Here is a 20,282-nt window from a genome sequence, read left to right on the forward strand (position 1 = left end):
GTAGCAACAAGTATTGGCATAAAATGGTTCTTAGATTTCAAGTTGGGAATTATGAGGTAATCGCAAAGTAATAACCGCAAATTCACAACAACATTGAGCTGCATTAATTTTGTTGGTTGGAGCTGTCAAGTAATTTTGCGATATTGCCGCAATTTAAAATGCGAAGCAAGTTCATAAATCCATCAAAGCTGCTTACACGAATATTCTCAATACCTGGAAGCGGATCTAATAAAAATAAAATAAAAAAAAAACGAAGCATATTACCTTTTGCAATCAGCGTTAGTCGCAGCTGCCAGCAAAATTATTTGGCATAGCTTAAAATGCCAGCAACAGCAACAACAACAACAACAACCACAACAACAAGAAGTAATAAAATAAAAATACAAATACAAAAATATGTGCAAACTCGACAATGGAAATACCCAGTTGAGTTTTTGAGCTGAAACTCTAGCAAATCGAATTCCATTCGAATGAATAAGCCGCATTTTGAGCGAGGCGACGTGTCCAGAGTATGAAAAAAAAAAAAGAAACGCACAAACGAATGAAAGAAAGAAAATTGCTGTGGCATTGACATTGTCCAGCCGATGTCTCTCAGTCTCAGTCGCTCAGTCTGTCCTTGAATTTTGCTTATGGCAAACTTATTATTTAGATGTCACGTTCATGCAGCTCAAATGGAAAATTAATAATCAATATGCTGCCAGAGAGACGGGGATGAGGGACGAGAGAGAGGAGAGAGAGGAGAGAATTGTTCGCACGAGAATCGGGGAGCGATTCAATTTCAGCTGCAATTTCCTGGCGCAGCATTTTGTGGATCAGACGGATAAATTGAAAAGGCTTAGCGTTGATTTGCTTTCAACACTGCGAGGCAGTTACCTCATAACTCATAACTCATACGCACCATATGCCCGCGTCCCGACCCTGTCCTGACTGTCTCGCTGAGTGCGTAAGCGCTGCTGTCTGACTGTGTGTGTGTGCTGCGTGAGAGATTAATATTTAATTAAATCGATATGGCCCCAGTTGCTGCCGCTGCCGCTGCTTTTGCTGCTGCTGCTGCGAGTCGCGCCCTTGTGTTGACAACAGCTTGTAAAATACCAGAACGTTGACAGCAAAGTGATTTATTTATGTTTGCGGTTTCAATGCTTCAGCTCCAACTACATAGGTGTCTGTCTCTCTTTCTGTCTGTCTGTCTGTCTGTCCGTCTGCCTGCTGTCTGTCTGTCTGGCCTTACAGTCGATCCCTTTTTTGCCAAATATTAATTATGGCCACACAAACGCCGCCAGCTGTGCCTTAAATTCTTAAAGCTCCACTCTGGCACTTCACAGTTTTCAGCTCTGTCTATTGTTCGCCTTGACAACGACAAAGGCGGTACCAGAACACGCCCCCACACAGCTGCCTCCCTCTGGGTTGTAGCTACACATGTCCTCTTTGGTAATAGATGTGTAAGGTGATAACAACACCAACAACAACAACTAGGAAGAACGTTGCTTGTGGCGTGCTGCCAGCATCAAATTCAATACAACTTTGCTTCACTTCGTCTCGATTCGATTCGATTCGATTGGATTCGATTCGATTCGCGGCAATTGCAAAATTTGCACTCAATGTGCAGTTGTTGTAGTTGTTGTTCGATTTGTAAAGCCAGATAATTGGTATGCAAACGCATGCAGCATTTTCTTTGTATTCGAGACAGAGAGAGAGAGAGTGAAAAAGAGCACATCCTTAAGCCATTTTGCCGAGATTCTAATTCACATCGAACTCACAAATCTTCAACACGCACTCACACAACAGGTGCGCACACACTTAATACGAACAATTAGCTATTTTGTGAATGCAATTAATTAAGCATTAACCGTTTACTCACTCGAATTAACTTCTGGCTTACATTCCCAAATCCGTTTAACAATGCCCCGCATTAGGCAAATACTCACAACTGACGTCTATCGACTTGAGCTTCGATTCTTGTGATCAATAAAACATATTTCAAAGATATTGCAAGTGAAGTTTAGTATTTAATACTCAAAGCCAATAATATTCAAATACAAATGTCGAAAACTTAGTTAAGTATTTAATACTCGATTCAAAGCCGCTTTCTTGATGTCTAGTTAACGTTTTGCTTACTTAGCGTCAAATTACAAATTTATTGTTTCCAAAAGTGACTGAAGAAGCTGAGATTACAGATATAATGAAATTTTTTATTTTCTAAAATAAATTTTAACTCTTTCCACAAATTCAAGTAGAATATAGTTCTCCCCTTTTTTTTCACTTTATCTATCGCTTTAGTTATCGATATTCAATTAATGCAGAAAAATCTAAGAAAAAGTGTTTATAACAAAAACAAGTAACAAAGTTACAGTCGAGTGTGCTCGACTGTGAGATACCCGCTAAATATTTTTAATAAAAGCAAAATATTGCGGTATTATTTTCAAAATATACCGAAAATACTTTAAAAAATACTAAAAATATACCAAATATCGTGTGTCACTGTCAAAAATTTGCAACAACGGGAAATCTTCACAAAGTTTCACAGCTAGTGTTGGCATAGAAATGTGAGCTGTTACTCAACAGTTACTTAACAGTTGTGCTGAACTAAGCCTTAGGTAAGCACTTTGTAATCGATTCGTGTAAATATTCAATGCCAAAAATTTGCATTAATAAGTTCGAAATGCATGTAAATGTGTTTGACTAGGCGTCGGACGAAGATATTTGAGTGGGCGGATGAGCTAAGTGGGAGTGGCAGAGCAAAGAAGCTTATCAAAGGCTTCACAAGCTTGCATAAGATGCTTCTACTCAACTGTTACTCAACAGTTGTGTCTAACAGGTAATCACTTGGTAGTCGAGTGAGTGGAAAAGTGGCTTGGCAAAAATTTGCATGTATGTGTTTCAAATGCATGTGTATGTGTCAGACTAGGCGGCGGACCGAGATAATAGTGAAGGCGGACCAGCAAAGTGGGCGTGGTCAGACAGCAAGCAGAGCTTCACAAAGATTAACCAACATGAATGCATGTATGGATGTGTCTGTGTGTGTGTGTGTGTGTGCTGTTCATGCCCATGCCAGCTGAATGCTACAACACATTCTCATAGCTGTCAGCTATGCACTTGCGTTGTAATGTTTTGCGTTGCGATGCGTTGCTTAGGCACTTAATATTAGCCTTGTTTGCAAGTTGTGAAAAACAGATCAAGTTGATAAAGAAATCAGCCCCAGTCTAGTCATGCTTACTCCATCATCTCTGTCTCTAAGCTCCAAGCAAAAGTTTTTGGGTAAAAAGGAAAAAGTGGAAGGGGAAGGGGAAGGGTTAAGTTCTGACTGTGTCGCAAGTTGGCAGCAGTTAGAGAACACAACTTACGGCTTATTGCGGAATTATGCAAATTTACGCAACTGTGTATGTAGTTGTGTTGATGTTGCCTAAGAGGCTTCAACTGCTGTTCAGCTGTTTTTCAACATAATGCAATCATAAATGTGGCACACACACACACCCACACACTCGCAGTCGCAGTCGTAAAGGGAAACAGAGTCGACATATGTGCAACAGCAGCAGCATGTCCATTTGTTCATGTTGACTCACTCAGTTACTGACAACTGACTGAGCCGACAAACCGGGCAAACTTTGCCTCAGCCGTTTGCCCAAATCAGTTAAATGACAAACTCACACACACACAGAGTTGAGGGAGAAACTGTGTCTGTGTGTGCGTGAGATAGACATTGGCAGACACAGACGAGACATGAGCGCTTACAAAACGTTTTCAAGTTTGCAGCCCACACACACAGATACACAAATTGCTTGTGCGTGAGTTTCCGTTTACGTTTTTGTTTCTGCCGAGCCACACAGACAGAGTGAAAGAGAGAGAGATACAGTCCTGGAGGACGAGGAGTAGCTGGATCAGGACCAGGTCCTTATTGCCAAACAGGCCGCAACGAGCCGTTTTGTGTTATGCCAGCAGCAATTGGTTGAGGCACTTTTCAGTGAGCGGGTTGCCGCATACAAATGGCTGCGTGACCAAACCGCAGCCTGTCCCCCGCCTCCGCCTCCTCCTCTGTCGCACGCCCACAAAAAAGATTTACGCAGCAGCAGTCAACGTCGTCGTCTCGCTAGCATTGCCACGTATTTGTGGCGCAATCAAGGTGCACAAAACGTCGCCAACGCAAACAATCACAACGCTCGCAGCAACAGAGAAAGTAGGAAAGTAGTAGGGGGGAAAGAAAGTGAAGGGAACGAGGGGCGTTACATTTGCAAATCACCAGCAAAACTACGCGTGTTAGCCACAATAAATATCGAGCTTAGCCAAATGTGAATCCATCACAACAGTAATCAAAAAAAGCAAACTGCTTGACGATTAGCGGTCAAAACTTTGCCGACTGCGTGTGATTTCCAATTAACTGCAAACAACTGCCAATAAGTGAGTTAAAACCAATTAAAACCAATTTTCGCTTTGTACATTGAAACAGTTTATGAAAAACATATTATATAATGAGAAATTTGATAAGCAAATGTGTTTAAAAATAAGCGGAAAAAAGTTCAAATGAATTTTAGTTGTAGGAATGGAAAATAATCTAAGAAACATATCCGCTTTCTTTTAGAGAAAAAGTATTAAGAAAAGTTTCAAAAATGTTGGCTTTTACTTGCCTAATTTTTAAGATTTCTAGCAAAAAGCACATCGTTTATGTTTAGGTTTACTTTAAACTGCTTTGTGATAATGATTATATTATTGGTAATTTGAGTAACCATTTTCAAAATCATAAGTAACCACAAATGTTGGTAAAAATATACAAACCATTAATAATCATTAGAATTCATTTTCATAGCTTTTTTTTATATAACAAACAGTTTTATATGGGGAAAAAATGCCTACTTACTATGTTTCTTGCAGTCATAAAAGTTGTCTAAACTGTTAACAAAAATTTGCAAATTATTTTCATTGTATAATTTTACTTAAGTTACACGTTTTCTTTTAAGAATGGATTTTTGTATTTCATCCATTACTTTTATTTATATTTATCTGTGATATAAAATACGGTCTCTTATATTTTCTCTATTAATTTAGTAAAATCTTCAAGTTTATTTTAATTATATCTAGCCTTATTTTAAATAAATAAATTATTATTTATTTACTTTTTGAAATTGCACACCTTTAAATTTGAATACATATTTAAGAAACATTTTCTTAGCTGCCAAGCTAAATTCGTTTTAGGAACGCGCTAAATATCGTGAAGTTGACCGATGGTTGTTGCCAATTAAATCGATGTCTGTCAAGTTGCGGAGTCGCCCCATTTGGTTTACCTTTGCCGTTTGCGTTTTTCGGCCAACTAAATTTATTGCCACTGCCACAGCCAACAGCAACATCGTCGTCCTCGTCGTCGTAGCTAGAGGGCCGTTTAGTCAATGCGTCTGTTTATGTATGCCATCGAGTGTGTGTGTGTGTGTGCGTGTTTGTTGTTGTAGTCAGTCTGTGTTCTACTTTATGACCGCTCGCACAGTGCAAGTTCAATTAATTGCTCGTCTTACACACACACACACAGACTGGGAGAGAGACACATAGCCTCCATTTAGAGCATGTAATCTGCCAGTCAAGTTACACATACGCCCTGTTGTCCAGTTGCCCACTGCGAATGTAATCTGTGTGCGTGTGTGCGTGTGCTCGTGTGTGTGTGTGCATTGTTCTTTGTGTGCGTGTGTGTCGAACAGTGGCCATTTTGTTTGCGATGCGCTTGAGCAAGTCCCAGCATAATATGAACAGCCTCAAGTAGCCTTTTTCGTTTGGAGTTCGAGCTGGGGTTGGGATTGGGGTTGGGTGAGTGTGTACAAAAATGCTTTACACTTAAATGAGCACTGATCCCTGAGCAAGTTGCCAAGAGCAGCAGCAGCAGCAGCAGCAGAAGCAAACGCTACTGGCAGCCACTGCCAAGTGAAGCGCCATAAAACCTTAATCGGTTTAATGGACATAACACATCAAAATTTATACGTAACAAGAGACTGCAGATACTCGTAAGTTTTTCGGCAGAGTCGCTTGTTTTATGCTCTCGTCGTCAACATAATCAACAAGTTGATGCCAACACCAAGCTGCAGCTTGAAATAAAAAAAAACAAAAAAAAACCGAGGCGAGTCAACTTTAATCCAACAAATTGCATAAAAACATCAGCAGCTTAAGAGCTCGGTGAAACGATTGAAGCAATTTCATAGGGCAACTTGATTAATTATTAACAAGAACTAAAGTATGAAAAGTTATCCTAATAAATCCACTTTTTCACTTGTTTTTTTTATTACTTATTATAATATGTAATTCAATGCAAACAAGTTTGTTACTTATTTGTAAAGTGTGAATAGTTACCTCAATTTTGTATAATTTTTTTTATCATTTCCACTTGCGAAATTTAAATCAGCATCGCTGCACTAATTTAATGTAAGTTTAATTTAGTTATTTTAGTTTTCAAGTGGCTTTTTATGAATAAAGTTATGTTATTTTCAATTAACTGACTGAATTCTCTAACTACATTTTGATTACAACGTTGCTAATATGAATTCACAATAAGTCAGAACTGATATCAAAGTATCACAGCTCCAAAATAAATGTATAATAAAATAAATCTAATTTTTAAATGATATTTCTTTCAAATGTATTTCTTTTATACATATTGATTAAATTCTATTTTCCAATAAAATTTAGCAATTTCATAAATTAAATTTTTTTGAGCAATTTTAACATCGATTTTAATTATATTTCACGTAAATTTTCTATTGTTATTAGTATTTTTAAACATAATATATATTACCTTTATTAAATTTTTCCAAATATATTTGAAGCTAAAAGAAAAATATATTTAGAATATATAAAAGGCATAATTCTAACAAAATAGTTAACACATCTTAGAAACTTTTTTGCCGAATTTCAACATTAATTTGTATAGTATTTTGTTCTTATTCTTTTCTACAAGTATATATTGATAAAATTCTCTTTTTCACAACAGATAAAATACTTAAATAGTACAATAAATTAATCATTAAGCCATTTAATTAGTTAATTAAAATATTCTGTTTTCACTGCCATCAAGTGTTGGTGAAACTTGAAATACCTTTGCTGATAGTGTGCTCAGTTGACTAAATAGTCAATTTGCTGTCCTTGGCCAAGAAGGAAAAAAGCAGCCAAAGAACTTGATTGATATTGGGCACATGCACAGTTCAGTTCAGTTCGGTTGAGTTCAGTTGAGTTGGAGTAAACACGTATTTAATTATGGCTGGCTGGAAGGCAAGAGGTGGCTTGGTGGCTCGACTGGTTGTCGGTCTCTCTGGTCTGGTCTGTCACCTGTTGCCCAAGGTGTGCAGTGATGCCAAAAATTGCAATTTTATGGCATGGCGACAAAGTGAATGGGCGAGTTAATGTGAATACTTTCGCATCAAATCTGCTTATTGCGGAGACAAAAACGAAAAAGAACCAACCATACAATAATAACAGAGAAAATGCTCAGCTTAAATGAAGTGAAATGAAATCGGCTTACCTTAAGCCACAACAAACACACACACAAACTCATGTGGACATGCTTCCATCCTTTACTTTGCTGCTTTTGACCAGCTGCGTTTGACAAATTACTTTGAAAAAAAAAAAAGGAAAAACATTAAACGCTCTCACCAACCACAGACTTGCTGCTGCCATCAAATATAAAAATCAAATCAAAAGCAACAACAGGTTGCTCTGAGGTTCGCCTGATTCTGATATATTCTGAAATACTTTACTGCCAACTGCTGCTCTTATTTATTTGTTTATTTATTATACCATTACATAACATATATATATTTAATACATATTCACTAAAATGTCGGACAGAGAAAGAGAGAGACAGAAAGTCAGTACAACGCCGTCGAGCATTGTTTTGCTTTTTTATACCCGCTACCCAAAGAGCAGAAGGGCATTATAAATATTAAATTTGTGAAAGTTATTTAGGAAATACTTTTGTATGGCAATCGTGCATATATTTGACTGACATTCTGGTATATTTTGTATCTCTCGGTATATTTGAATGTATAGTAGTATTATACTGATATATCAAATATAACCTTCAGATACTTTTGAATGCTGTATTATATTAATATACCAAATATAGCCTTTAGTACATTTTTACTGTAGTATTATATTGATATACCAAATATAACCTTGCGCAAATTTTTATTAAAATGTTATATTGATATACCAAATATAGCCTTTGGCATATTTTTAAGGAAATATTATATTAATATACTTTGGCCTTTAGTATATTTTAGTTTTTCTTTAGGTATATCATACATTATAGTATATTTTTATTATTATATTAATATACCTAATATATTAATATACCAAATATAATTAATATACCAAAAATATCCCTTGGTATATTTTTAATGTAGCATTATATTAATATACCAAATATAGCCTTCGTATATTTTAGTATTCTCGTGGCATATTAATTTGGTATATTTGTAGTATATCGTTTTATTGAAAATGGATAGCGGGTATCTCACCGTCGAGCCCACTCGACTGTAGCTTTCTTACTTGTTTTTATTTCGGTTTCGCTGGATAACGAGCAAATTTTATAGGCCATAAAACATGCACATCTCGAGAGTCGTACTATCTATACAGGGTGTAAGTAATTCTCATATTTATTCATATACGAGAGAAAATATATAATAAATGTATGTATGTAGCTAGGCTGCCCATAAAAGTTACATGCGCTATAAAAATCGCAGCAAATGCGAGAAAACAATGATTGTATCTACTCTAACGAAATAGATAGAAAGATAATATATGAGTGCTCATCATATACAATCAACAGCTAAAGTGCTGGGAATTTAGGATTTAACTTTAAGATTATGTTTCTAAGAATTTGCACAATACTTTTGCAGACTTTTGCAAAGCTCTTTCTTAAATACATTAAGTCGAATTTTGCTTCAAGAAATTAGCAGACCTTACTTTCGCATACCTTTTAAAGATTTTCCGACTTAAGAGATTGCAAGAGAAACCTTTTACGTATTTTTATTCATTTTTTTTTTTTTTTTGCCTTAGCTCATCTCAACTTTTTTGGGAGTTTTGCGCCTTGGCTTCGTTTTTTCTTTTATGCTCATAATTCGTTCTATGATTAACTTGCTAACATGTGTATGCATATACTTATTGGACTGACTGTCAGTGTGTGTCTGTGTGGATGTGTATTGGGGGTTTATTTTCCATGCGGATGCCATGCGATTGCTCCATCACTTTTTGTTTCCCTTCAACAACAACAACAACAACAACAAAAATAAGTTGTTTTTTTTTTTGTAGCTACCTTTGCTGACATTTTACGGCCTTTTTTTTTTGGGTTTCGCTCATCTTCATATATTTTTATTATATCCGATAGGATGCCTACAGGTGACAGACAGTCAACGCTTTGCACCTGCTTGCTGAATACTCTCACACATCTATATGATATTTACGTAACTAGAACGAAAATTGCTTTCTCGGTTTATTAAACGCATTTTATAGAAAATTTTAATGCCGAATTTTAACATTTCGCCTCGCTGTTGCGCTGTTGTTGTTGACTTTCTCTCTCTCTCTCTCTCTCTCTTGTTGCGCCCTTGAGCCTTGCCAAAAGTTTTGGCAACAAACATTTATTTTTTTTTTTTTCGTATTTTTTGCTGCTGCCTTTTTTGTTATATTTTTTTCCCCTGAGGGTGTGAGGGAGTTAACTTTTGTGCTCTTATATTTGTATTTTCGCTTTTCCGCAAATTTATCGCATTTGGAACTTTCGGTTTTTTTTTCCAGTAGAATATGTTGCAATTTCGAGATCATAAAAATGCAAATATGAATTTCTCTTCTTTTTTTTTTTTGGGTGTGGGCAAAATGTATTGCCAACACGGCAGTAACAACGCCACCGACTATATACTATATATGTCTGTATGTGTGCCAAAAACTAAGCCGATTTAAATGGATGGTTGCATATGTGTGTATGTGTGTTTTGCTTTTTTTGTATACAATAAGTTTTTGCACACACGAGTAGTTATCATAAATCAGATAGAATATGTTGTGTTTATACGCATTTTGCAATTACAAATATTGTGATACATATGGACAAAGCTTTTATGTGCATAGTATTAAACGCTTTTTGTGCACAGCATTTGCATAACATTTGACACAAAAGTTGTCAGCATTAAATATATGTTTAAAATGCTTCATTAATGGATTACTTATTAATATGCATGTACAAAGTTGTTTTTTTTGCTGTATGATGAGTGATTAATCATCAAAACTTGTTGAAAGCAAAAAACACAAAAAAAGGAAATTTATAATTATTCATATCATAATTGCTAATATTACGAATGAAATAAAATATGCATATTGTAATTTTTAGTGTTGGACACATGTTATTTATAATAGTAATAGAGCGAGCTCTTGTCAAAATTTGCAAGTCTAAATAATTTTTATACCCGCTACCCAAAGGTAGAAGGGTATTATAGTTTTGTGCCTGCAGGAAATGTATGTAACAGGTTGCAGAAGGCATCTCCAATAAGGTATATATATTTCTAATCAGCGTCAGCAGTCGAGACGATCTAGCCATGTCCGTCTGTCTGTCTGTCCGTCCGTATAAACACCTATGTATATCTCAGAGAGTATAATAGAGAGAGAGATAATTTTTTCGACAGAACTTGCTATTTTAGCACAGATCAGGATTGTTTCATATTTCTGCCGCGCCCACTTCCACCCCTGCGGAAGAAGAATCTTACAAATTTGGATGTGATCAAGTAAAAATTGTAAAAGCTATTTAAGAAATACTTTTTTGGGTCTTAGGGTCTATATTAATATACCAAAAATAACATTTGGTTTATTTTATTATTTTTAATAAACCGCAAAAATACTAAAATACAAAATAGTAATTTGGTATATAATATAATTTCGGTATAAATAATAATACTGCACCTTTTTGCACTTATACAAAATGGGGAGCGGGTATCTCCAAGTCGAGCACCCTCAACTAGCATTCTTAGTTGTTTAACTTTTACGGTCAATCACAAAAATATATGTTAATTTTTTTTTACCTCAGCTATTAACTCATCTAGCTCATGAATAATTTTTCAAACATTTTTTTTCAAACATTTTTATACCCGCTACCCAAAGAAGGGTATTATAACTTTGTGCCTGCAGGAAATGTATGTAACAGGTAGAAGGAGGCATTTCCGACCCTAAAAAGTATATATATTCTTGATCAGGATCAACAGCCGAGACGATCTAGCCATCTCCGTCTGTCTGTCTGTCCGTCTGTCCGTATAAAAACACTGGATCCCAGAGACTATAAGAGATAGAGCTATCATTTTTTTTCGATAGCATTTGGTTTTGGTATATACAAAAATTACTATAGTAGTTATGATTCCTGAAAATTTGGTTGCGATCAGATAAAAATTGTTGAAGTTATTAAAGAAATACTTTTGTATGGGCAAAAACGCCTACTTACTAGGGGTCTGAGTTGCTTTGGCTGACAATCTGGTATATTGTGCCGTCTATGGTATACTTTGAATGCGCTACTATATCGATATACCAAATATACCATTTGGTATATTTTTAGTTTCATTTCTTTCAGTATATTCGGTATGTTTTGAGAAAAATACCGCAAAATATATTTCTTTTATTCAAAATGGGTAGCGGGTATCTCACAGTCGAATACACTCGACTGTAGCTTTCTTACTTGTTTTTATGATTTCTTTGCTAAACTGAATAAATTTTGGAAAATTTCATATGCTTTCAACTCAAAACCCCAAACACACACACATACAGACATTGAATTTTCATATTTATAAAGATGCCAATCCGCACAATTTGGCGAGCGAATTTCACAAAATTTTTGGGAAATACATATTATATTATGACTCTGAGCGAATGCAATGCCAATATTGAAAAATCTCTATGCTCTCGACGTTTTTATTATATTTTGTGGTTTTTTTTTTTTGTGTGCCAAAAATGTTCTCTCGTTCTCGTATATTTGTTGAGCTATTCAAGCGAGGTCTGGCCAAAAAAGCAAATGTATTCCTTACATTTTGGTATACGAACGCACTTTTCACTTTTCGCATTTCACATTTCACATTTTGGTGGCAGAGCGCGGTGAAATATTTTCAGGTTCAGCATAACCGCAAAATAAGTAAAAATTCTCGTACCTGCAGTCAGTCAAATAAAATTGGCACAATTTAGCTGAAAATTTTGTGGGTCGCATGCCGAGCGAAAAGGGAACAAGCGAGCGAGGGTAGTGTGCAGAGTGAAGAGAATGCTAGCGGACATTTATGTGCGCCATATTTGATTTTTCCTCTTTTTTCCTTTCTTTTTTTTTTGTGCTTTGTTCGCTCCGCATCTCCGTTTACCATGGCCCAACTTTTATATTTTTTTTTGTTTGAGTTAGTAACGCTAATGTACAAAGAAGTGCATGCATTTTTTTTCTTTGGGTTGCGATCTCAACTTATTTTCTGTGGGCTTGTGCTTCTAAGTAAATTCTTGGCAAAAAAATGGTAATAAAACTTTATGCAAATGTGTGTCAGGCCAACTTTGGCACCCAGACTCGAGTTTATACACTTTACGTATACTTAATATGTGCAACTCTTTTAAATACATACAAAGTATTCTTTTCGGTTGCCAAAATATATAAATTTAAGGGTATTTCATCTTATTAATTTTAGCTTAAATTGCATGCGAGCATTAATGTTTTTCCTAAGAATTTATTGCATAATTTTCATAATTTCACATCTTTGCTCGCTGTTGAACTCCATTTTAGTTGCATCATTTACTGCGCATAAAGTTCCATCTGAGACAGGTTCAAGTGATTTAGGACCAAATATATTAACAGAACTGAACAGACCAAGCTGCTGGTAATCGACTTGTGTGAAAAAGAACAAATTGCAATTCAAGCAAAAAATTCTTAATGAATATCATAATTTTAGCTATCGACTCAAAAAGCACAGCAGGTAAAATAACTCAACTTCGTCACTTACTGCGACGGTGGCGCCATCTAGCGAACGCTAGCACAACACAGTGGCGCATTTAAATGGCTTTTCATGCACAATCCTCTAGTGGGAAGCACAATAGAGTGTTTGGTATTCGTGTCATGGAAATGGTTGCTTATTTACCAGCTCAATCCTGGCCAATCAATTATACGCTCGTTTCGCCATTCACCTTTTAACAGGATACAAGTACAACGCGCACATATGTATGTATTGTATACATGTATGTATATATGTACGAGTATATAGCATGTCTGTGTGCGTGTGGCTGGCCTCGTCCGCATGTTTGGCATTTAAATTTATTTAGTGCATAGTCGGCAGTGAGACAACAATGGCGACCACAAAACCCACTAAAGTCTAATTAAAATGTCCGCAACCGTAACAATGCGAACAGTCAGTTCAACGTTGTTGTTGTTGTTGTTCTTCTTCTTGTTGCTGTTCTTGTTGTCTGCTGTTCTCGTTGTTTGTTATTGTTGCTCGTGCTGTTGCTGTTGCTGTTGCTGATGCTGATGCGACAACAGACTCTGCCACTCGACTCATCAGCAGCAGCAACCCGATTCTCTACTCGTCAGCAGACAGACAAAAAGTGCTGCGGCACTTTGTCGTCTCAGCATTTAAATGATTCAATTCTATTTGAAATTTGCTCGAAATGCTTTTTAAAATGCATTTCATGTTTGTAGGAATTTTCCAAAACCCCTTCCCCTTCCCCTTCCCCTTCCCCACTCTCTGCCACTGCGTCAACATTTGTGCCTGTTGTTTGACCTTGAACCTGCCACAATATTTTTGTTTGTAAGCCAACTTCATGTTGACATTTACCTTAAAGACTTTATCACGTTTTATTTCGTTATTTTTTTTTTTGGTTTTTGGAGCATGTCACGAGTCGTATGCGTAATATCGCTAGACTGTCGTAAAGAATATGACGCTATGTTTTGTCAATAAAACAACAACTGCGCTATGAATCATCATCGTTTTGCTTTTTTTGTGTGGCCAACTAAATAACGTATACGCAAGTTATAACCAACAAAAAAAATGTGACGCAAATTGCGTATACGTAAAAGTGTGTCAATTTCGGCAGCTTAAAGCAAACTTGTATTTACTTTAGAATGTCAAACAGTCCAATCTAGGAACGTGAAGGCAATATAAATTTACAATTTAAAATTTTCCTTCGAAAAATATTAATTATTTGTATTTTTTTATACACAATCTATCTTGCAAAAAAAAAAAAGTAAATTTGTATAATAAAACGTTTACTAAGAAAGTGTCTTTTAATCAAACCACGACTCAAGCATTTAAAATGATAAATTCATTTTACATTGCTTACAGCAAAATATGTCCAAAAATTTGGTTCAAATTTAAAAGTTTTGTAACACTGAAAAGTTAAATAAAACAAAACCAAAAAATAATTTCATTGAGCTTTGAGAAACGACTCGTCATAAACTTTGTAGCATACTTTTCAGCGTATGACAGAATTTGAAAAATAGTCAAGACGATATTTACTACTGAATAAAGCAATAACAAATATAATTTGGTAGGCACTTTGTATGCGATCACTTCTTGTATTAAATAAAGCTTACATATAGTATTTCACTTCTGGTATTAAATAAAATGTAAATTTATTACCAGAATTGACTAACAAATTATATTTAGAATTGCTACACTTGACAGAACTTGACAAATTATCAGATATAAAATACCTATTCTAAACTTTTGCGTAGTAGATTTTGTGTCTTCAAGTCGATTAAATTGAAGATCAACACAGAGACGCAACTTTAGCCATTGGGCGCTTTATATTGATGAGTTTATATTGCTTAACGAGTTGTCTGTCGAGTTTAACTAGCCTGAATACGTGTCTAACAAACGCTGTGGAGCAAACACAATAGTGGATGGAGTAAAACAAATTACTCAGTTGACTGCACATAATTATGGCAAAGTGCGGCAGATAATGTTGCAAGCTGCAAGCTTGGAGCTTCTCCATTCTCCACTCTACATTCCATAGTTTATGCACATACCTCTTTCTCTCTTTCTCTCTCTCTGTCTGTCTCGTATGTAGACGGTCTTTTAATAGAGGACGGGATTGTGCGCCAAAAGTCAACAGGCCATAGTGGGTTAATTAACAGCGACAGACCGTTGGCTTCGTCTATCCATTTCCATCACTATCATCACGCGCTTCACTCTCGCTCTTCCACTCGCTGCGTGTCTGTCGCGACTAAAGTGGGGGAAAAAGTCGAAGGAGAAAGAGAGAGAGGGGGAGAGCGAGAGCGAGAGGAGGAAGGCAACTGTTGGCAACTATCGTGTTGCTATTAATTAGCCTAAACTGTAGGCACGACACAGAGTGTCGGATGTTGAAGTGAACGAAGGGAGGGCGCAAGCAAAGGGGGAGAGGGGTGTTGCGAGTGTTGCGCAAGCGGGCGCACAACTTGTGCTACTAAAATATGCAACATGCTCATTACAAGCATAATAATTAAACTCCAGAGTGCTACAACATTCAAATATGCAAGAGAGATGCACGCGGCAGCTGGGAGAGAGCTTTGAAGGTGATGGAGACGGGGGCAACGTGGTCAGGGGGTCAGTTTGTTTACGCGCCTTTGTATGACATGAACAGACATAAGCAAACACACACACACACGCACACCGAGAGAGATACATTGTTGTAGTGTAGAGTGTGCTGAATGTGTTGGTATTTTATGCCAAGGCTATGCAATGGATTTGTGTTGTTTGCCTCTGAAGCTGAAGAAAAACAAGCAGAGAACGTGCCGTGCCGAGTCGAGCCCAAAGCCACAGACCATCCTCCCTCCATCCACCCTCCACCCTTCTGTCCCTCTGCTATCCCCCCTAGACTGCTGGCAACATCATCAGCTGTGGATCTAGAGCCAACGTTTGGGCTCCCAACGCACGCGCTGCGTGCAAATTAATGCGACATTTATTCATTATGGCATGAAGCAGCTGGACAGACAGACAGACAGACAAGCGAGGGAGGCGTGGCGTGGCGGGGCGGGGCGTTGTGCTCGCCATATCCACTTGACAGCTGGGCAACAAGACCAAAGCGAAGCGAAACGAAACGAAACGATAACCTCAATGCAGCGCTCAACTGACGCAACGGGGCAAACTTTGCTGCTGCTGCTGCTGCTGCTGCTGCTGCTGAGGCAGATTGCGTCTCCGTAACGTGTCGCCGCAAAGCGCCGCCGGAACATAAAAAGCATTTGCGTGATTTTATTTCCAAAGATTTCCTTTTTTTTCATTTTGTTTTTTCGTCGCTCGTCCCTGCGGGACTGTTGAATCGCTCTGCCCCATGGCTGACAGGCAACGCATGTGTGTGTGTGTGTGTGTGTGTGTGTGTGTCGTTGGTTAATTTAATCACAGTAAAAAGAATTTAATTAGTTGCTACGCATACAATTTCCATAATACTATGACTATTCAACAACAACTGTGGTCATCTAGCATACTCGTATCTACTTAATATACTGCCCCCAAAAATGTTGATTTTCACGCAATTATTTCTCCACTATATGTTCATCTCTGCATATTTTATGCTGAGTAAACACACAGGCTGTGTCTTCAGCTTTGATTGAAAGCAACGTGTGCTAAATGCATAATTTGCAAAAAATCCTTCCACTAAAACAAGTAAGAGAGTTGAGGGTGCTCGACTGTGCGATACTCGCCAATTGAAAGCGAGTATATATTAAATAACAATTTTGTATTATTAACATACAAAAATATAGCAAGGGCTTTACGAGTATTAGGTATAGTACATTTATATACTACTAAATCCATATCAGATTGTTAACCCAACAGCAGCAAGAATAACAAAATTGTATATCAACAAGAAAGAAAACTACAGCCGCATTTGTTCAACTGAAAATACTCGCTACCTATTTTTAATTAAAACAGAAGAGTGCTGTACTATATTTTATTGTCAAAATTGTTCAAATTATTTATTTATTTATTTACATGTTAATTATTATACAAAATAATAACTAAAAGAAGGCAGTTCTAGCTACGAAGGCCATCGACACTTTTTTAAATTAGTATACCGAAAAATACTGAAATATACCAACGGCTGTATTAGTTGTATAAGTACATCACTACATTAAAAATATACTATAGAATACAAAATATACAAAAGACACGACAGCAGCAAGAATATCTAAATTAAAGAACCATTAGTTATATGATAAAAATAAAATTAAATCAAAAACATCGAAGAAAAACAATATTTAAATATACCAATATTAAAATATACCGAATTATACTATAGAGTAGAAAAATAGACCAGCTAGTCAATCACAGAAATCAACTTATGTTGTTCAAATATACCAAATTAATATACCGAAAAAAAACTGAAATATACCGAAGGCTTTATTTGGTACCTCGATATACTGCTAAATGCAAAATACACCATAGAGTGTAAAATACTATATCAGATTGTCAACCCAAGATCTTAAAACTCGACAATGCTTCTTATTTTTGTTAAAATATACCAAAAATAAATAATTATGCTGCAAATATACCATAGAGCACAATATTAATGTTAAAATATACCAAATTAATATACCAAAAATAAATAATTATGTTGAAAATATACCATAGAGCAAATAAATATATAAAAATATATATATATATATATAAATATACCAAAACTTTAGAACCTTTAGTTATATAATCAACAAAAACAGTACACATTAACATTTGTATATTTAATTTTTCACAATGAAATCACAGAGAGAGTAGCCATTCGTTTCACTTCATTAATATTAACAATCAATAAACAATCCCAATTTACTTAAAATATTAAAGCTCAATTTAGCTTGACGAGTTTATTTAGATATTTGCCAATTCCAATGTAAACCTTTTTGACAGTCAAAAGATTATTTGTATATTTTATTTGCAATTTGATTGCATTTAATCTTTGGCAACAATAACAATATCAAAACAAAGAAAAAGAACACTAAACTGCAAAAAAAACACTGATTTTCAACAACTGTATAATAGACTTATTGTATCGAAAGAAATTCTCTATAATTAAAGTTTTGTGAGCAATTAAAACAGTTCGATATCAAAATTGATATTGCATTTTGTCGTTGTTGCTGGACAGTGTAATCATTTGCCTTTTACTACTCTCTCTCAAATGAGTGCTTGAACCCAGCATAGCAAATAGCCTCAAATGCTGCTGGCACAATTGAACAATATAAACACACACACACACACACACACAAACAGACATACACACCCACAGACTTATACAGTGGCAAACAACTAAGCATGTCAAATTTGCGCCAAAACTAATAAATTTTTATCTGAGGTCAATCTATATGCAGATGTTGTCTGCTGCTCTGGACCATGTCTGTGTGCAGATCATTGCCAAGCGTTTCACTCGCAATTTAAGATGGCTTTTATCGTTCCAGACATACACACACACACACACACACACACACACACATAGAATTTTGCCATTTTATTTTAATCTTGCATACAGCAAAAAGACTTCAAGCTACTTGTGTGTGTGTGTGTGGGTGTGTGTTAGTTCCCCAAATGGCAGTTCAGTCAATGACGACGCATAAAGGAATCACACATACACTTCAGCACACACACACACACACGTACGCACACATACATACTTACATACACACCGACACAAAATACATATGTAGATGATGCTGACTTCTTGCTGAATTCTTGTCTATTCAACTATGACTAAAACCCTATTTTTTTCAGGTCATGCTTGCATTTACAATACACCCACACACACACCCTTATATGTATACATGAGTATGTGTGCTGCATATGTATTTGAATGGACTTGCAGCATATTCGCAAAAGTGCAAGTCAATTCCAGCAGCTTACTTTTATTTAAGTAAAAATCTAAGGCAAATTCTTACAACAATTTCGCTTTGTTCTCATCCATCTCAATTGACAATGTACTTGAGCAGTCCTCCTCCGCCTCCTGACCTTCTCCTACACACACACACACGTTATATATAGTATAGTATACTATATATATTTTTCGACGATTTCTTACTTCATCCTCTTCTTTTCTTTTTGCTTGTAGATTTCAATTTGCAAGCAGAGGCCAGCATACCGGAGGACATATTTGACCAGCATGATGGCGACTTGGGCGAGGATGCGGCCACCCAGCTGCAATATGTGGAGCCTGCGGATGCGGATGCTGCTGATGATGACGATGGCAATGGCGATGGTGATGGTGATGGCATCGATGTTGACGAATCCGAGGCGGCTGATATTGTGAGTATTATAGGAGTGGACTCGATGTGCAGCAGCTGCTGTGGTTGCTGTAAGTCAGCAAGTGTTTCTTTCAAATGAGGTCACTTCTATTGAATGAGAGGGCCACGCCTCCTACGCCCCCACTCTTAAACACACAGATGGGCAAATAAAAAAAGGCACAAGAGCAAAAGCAACGCATTGAAATGTCACACACAATGCGTTTGGGGGGCCCAAGTCAAATTATTCCACTGAATGAAGTCTTTAAATATTCAGCATGCATTTCTCTCTCTCTCTCTCTCTTTCTTCTCTTCTTTTTTTTTTTTTAAGGCCAGTTGCGACCTGTGCTGTGGCAGGGTCAGTGTTTTCTTGGTAACGTAGCTTGGCTTTTATGTCCTCGAACATCAGCTAAGCGATCAAGCTTTAGTTTAATATATTTCTTAGCGGCGTTTTCAGTTGACGAGCTTCAAAGAATTAGAAGAAGTAGGGTCATATTTAGTCTTTGGGAAGATGCAATCAAATGTAGCGAGAATTTGACTTATAAACATTTCAAGCCATGGATATAATCTCAATTTGATAAAATAGAATTCTAGTTCATAAACAAAACTAGTTAAAAATGTTAAAAATTGAGTTTAGGATTAATCAAAAATATGTAAGAAAGCTAGTCGAGTGTGCTCGATTGTGAGATACCCGCTAGCCATTTTCAGTAAAACAAATATACCGAAAATATACTGCAAATATACTAACACATACCGAAGGTCATATTTGGTATTCCGATATTGTACTACATTAAAAATTTTACAAATATACCAAAATTATACCACAAATATACTAAAATATGCAAAATGTCATATTGACGATGTTGTACTGCATTCAAAATATACCATAGAGTGAAAAATATACCAGATTTTCAGTCAAAACAACTAAGACCCGTTGTAAGTAAGCGTTTTTTGCCAATGATCAAAATTATATATACTTTATAGGGTCGGAGCTGACTTTTTTTGCCAGTTGCCTTTTTGTGTAGGTATTTAATTAGCAAAGAAAATTTCAGAAGTAGTCCAAAATAAATAAAATAAATAAAATAAATTGATGCTT

At 36.2% G+C, this 20,282-nt stretch overlaps 2 protein-coding genes across 2 annotated transcripts in view; both read left to right on the forward strand.

Annotated features, from left to right (window-relative positions):
- Positions 1-20,282, forward strand: part of LOC133847141 (general transcriptional corepressor trfA) — a 62,002-nt gene that overhangs the window by 31,521 nt on the left and 10,199 nt on the right. Inside the window, exon 2 of the mRNA XM_062281950.1 lies at positions 19,018-19,211. Within this exon, the coding sequence (XP_062137934.1) occupies positions 19,018-19,211 (194 nt within the window). The remainder of the gene's footprint in view (positions 1-19,017; positions 19,212-20,282) is intronic.
- The window catches only part of LOC133847142 (cytochrome c oxidase subunit 4 isoform 1, mitochondrial), a 41,079-nt gene continuing 36,408 nt past the window's right edge, over positions 15,612-20,282 (forward strand). Inside the window, exon 1 of the mRNA XM_062281953.1 lies at positions 15,612-15,618. The gene's annotated coding sequence lies outside the window, so the exon portion shown is untranslated. The remainder of the gene's footprint in view (positions 15,619-20,282) is intronic.

Source organism: Drosophila sulfurigaster, chromosome X, assembly GCF_023558435.1.
Source record: "Drosophila sulfurigaster albostrigata strain 15112-1811.04 chromosome X, ASM2355843v2, whole genome shotgun sequence".
NCBI lineage: Eukaryota > Metazoa > Arthropoda > Insecta > Diptera > Drosophilidae > Drosophila > Drosophila sulfurigaster.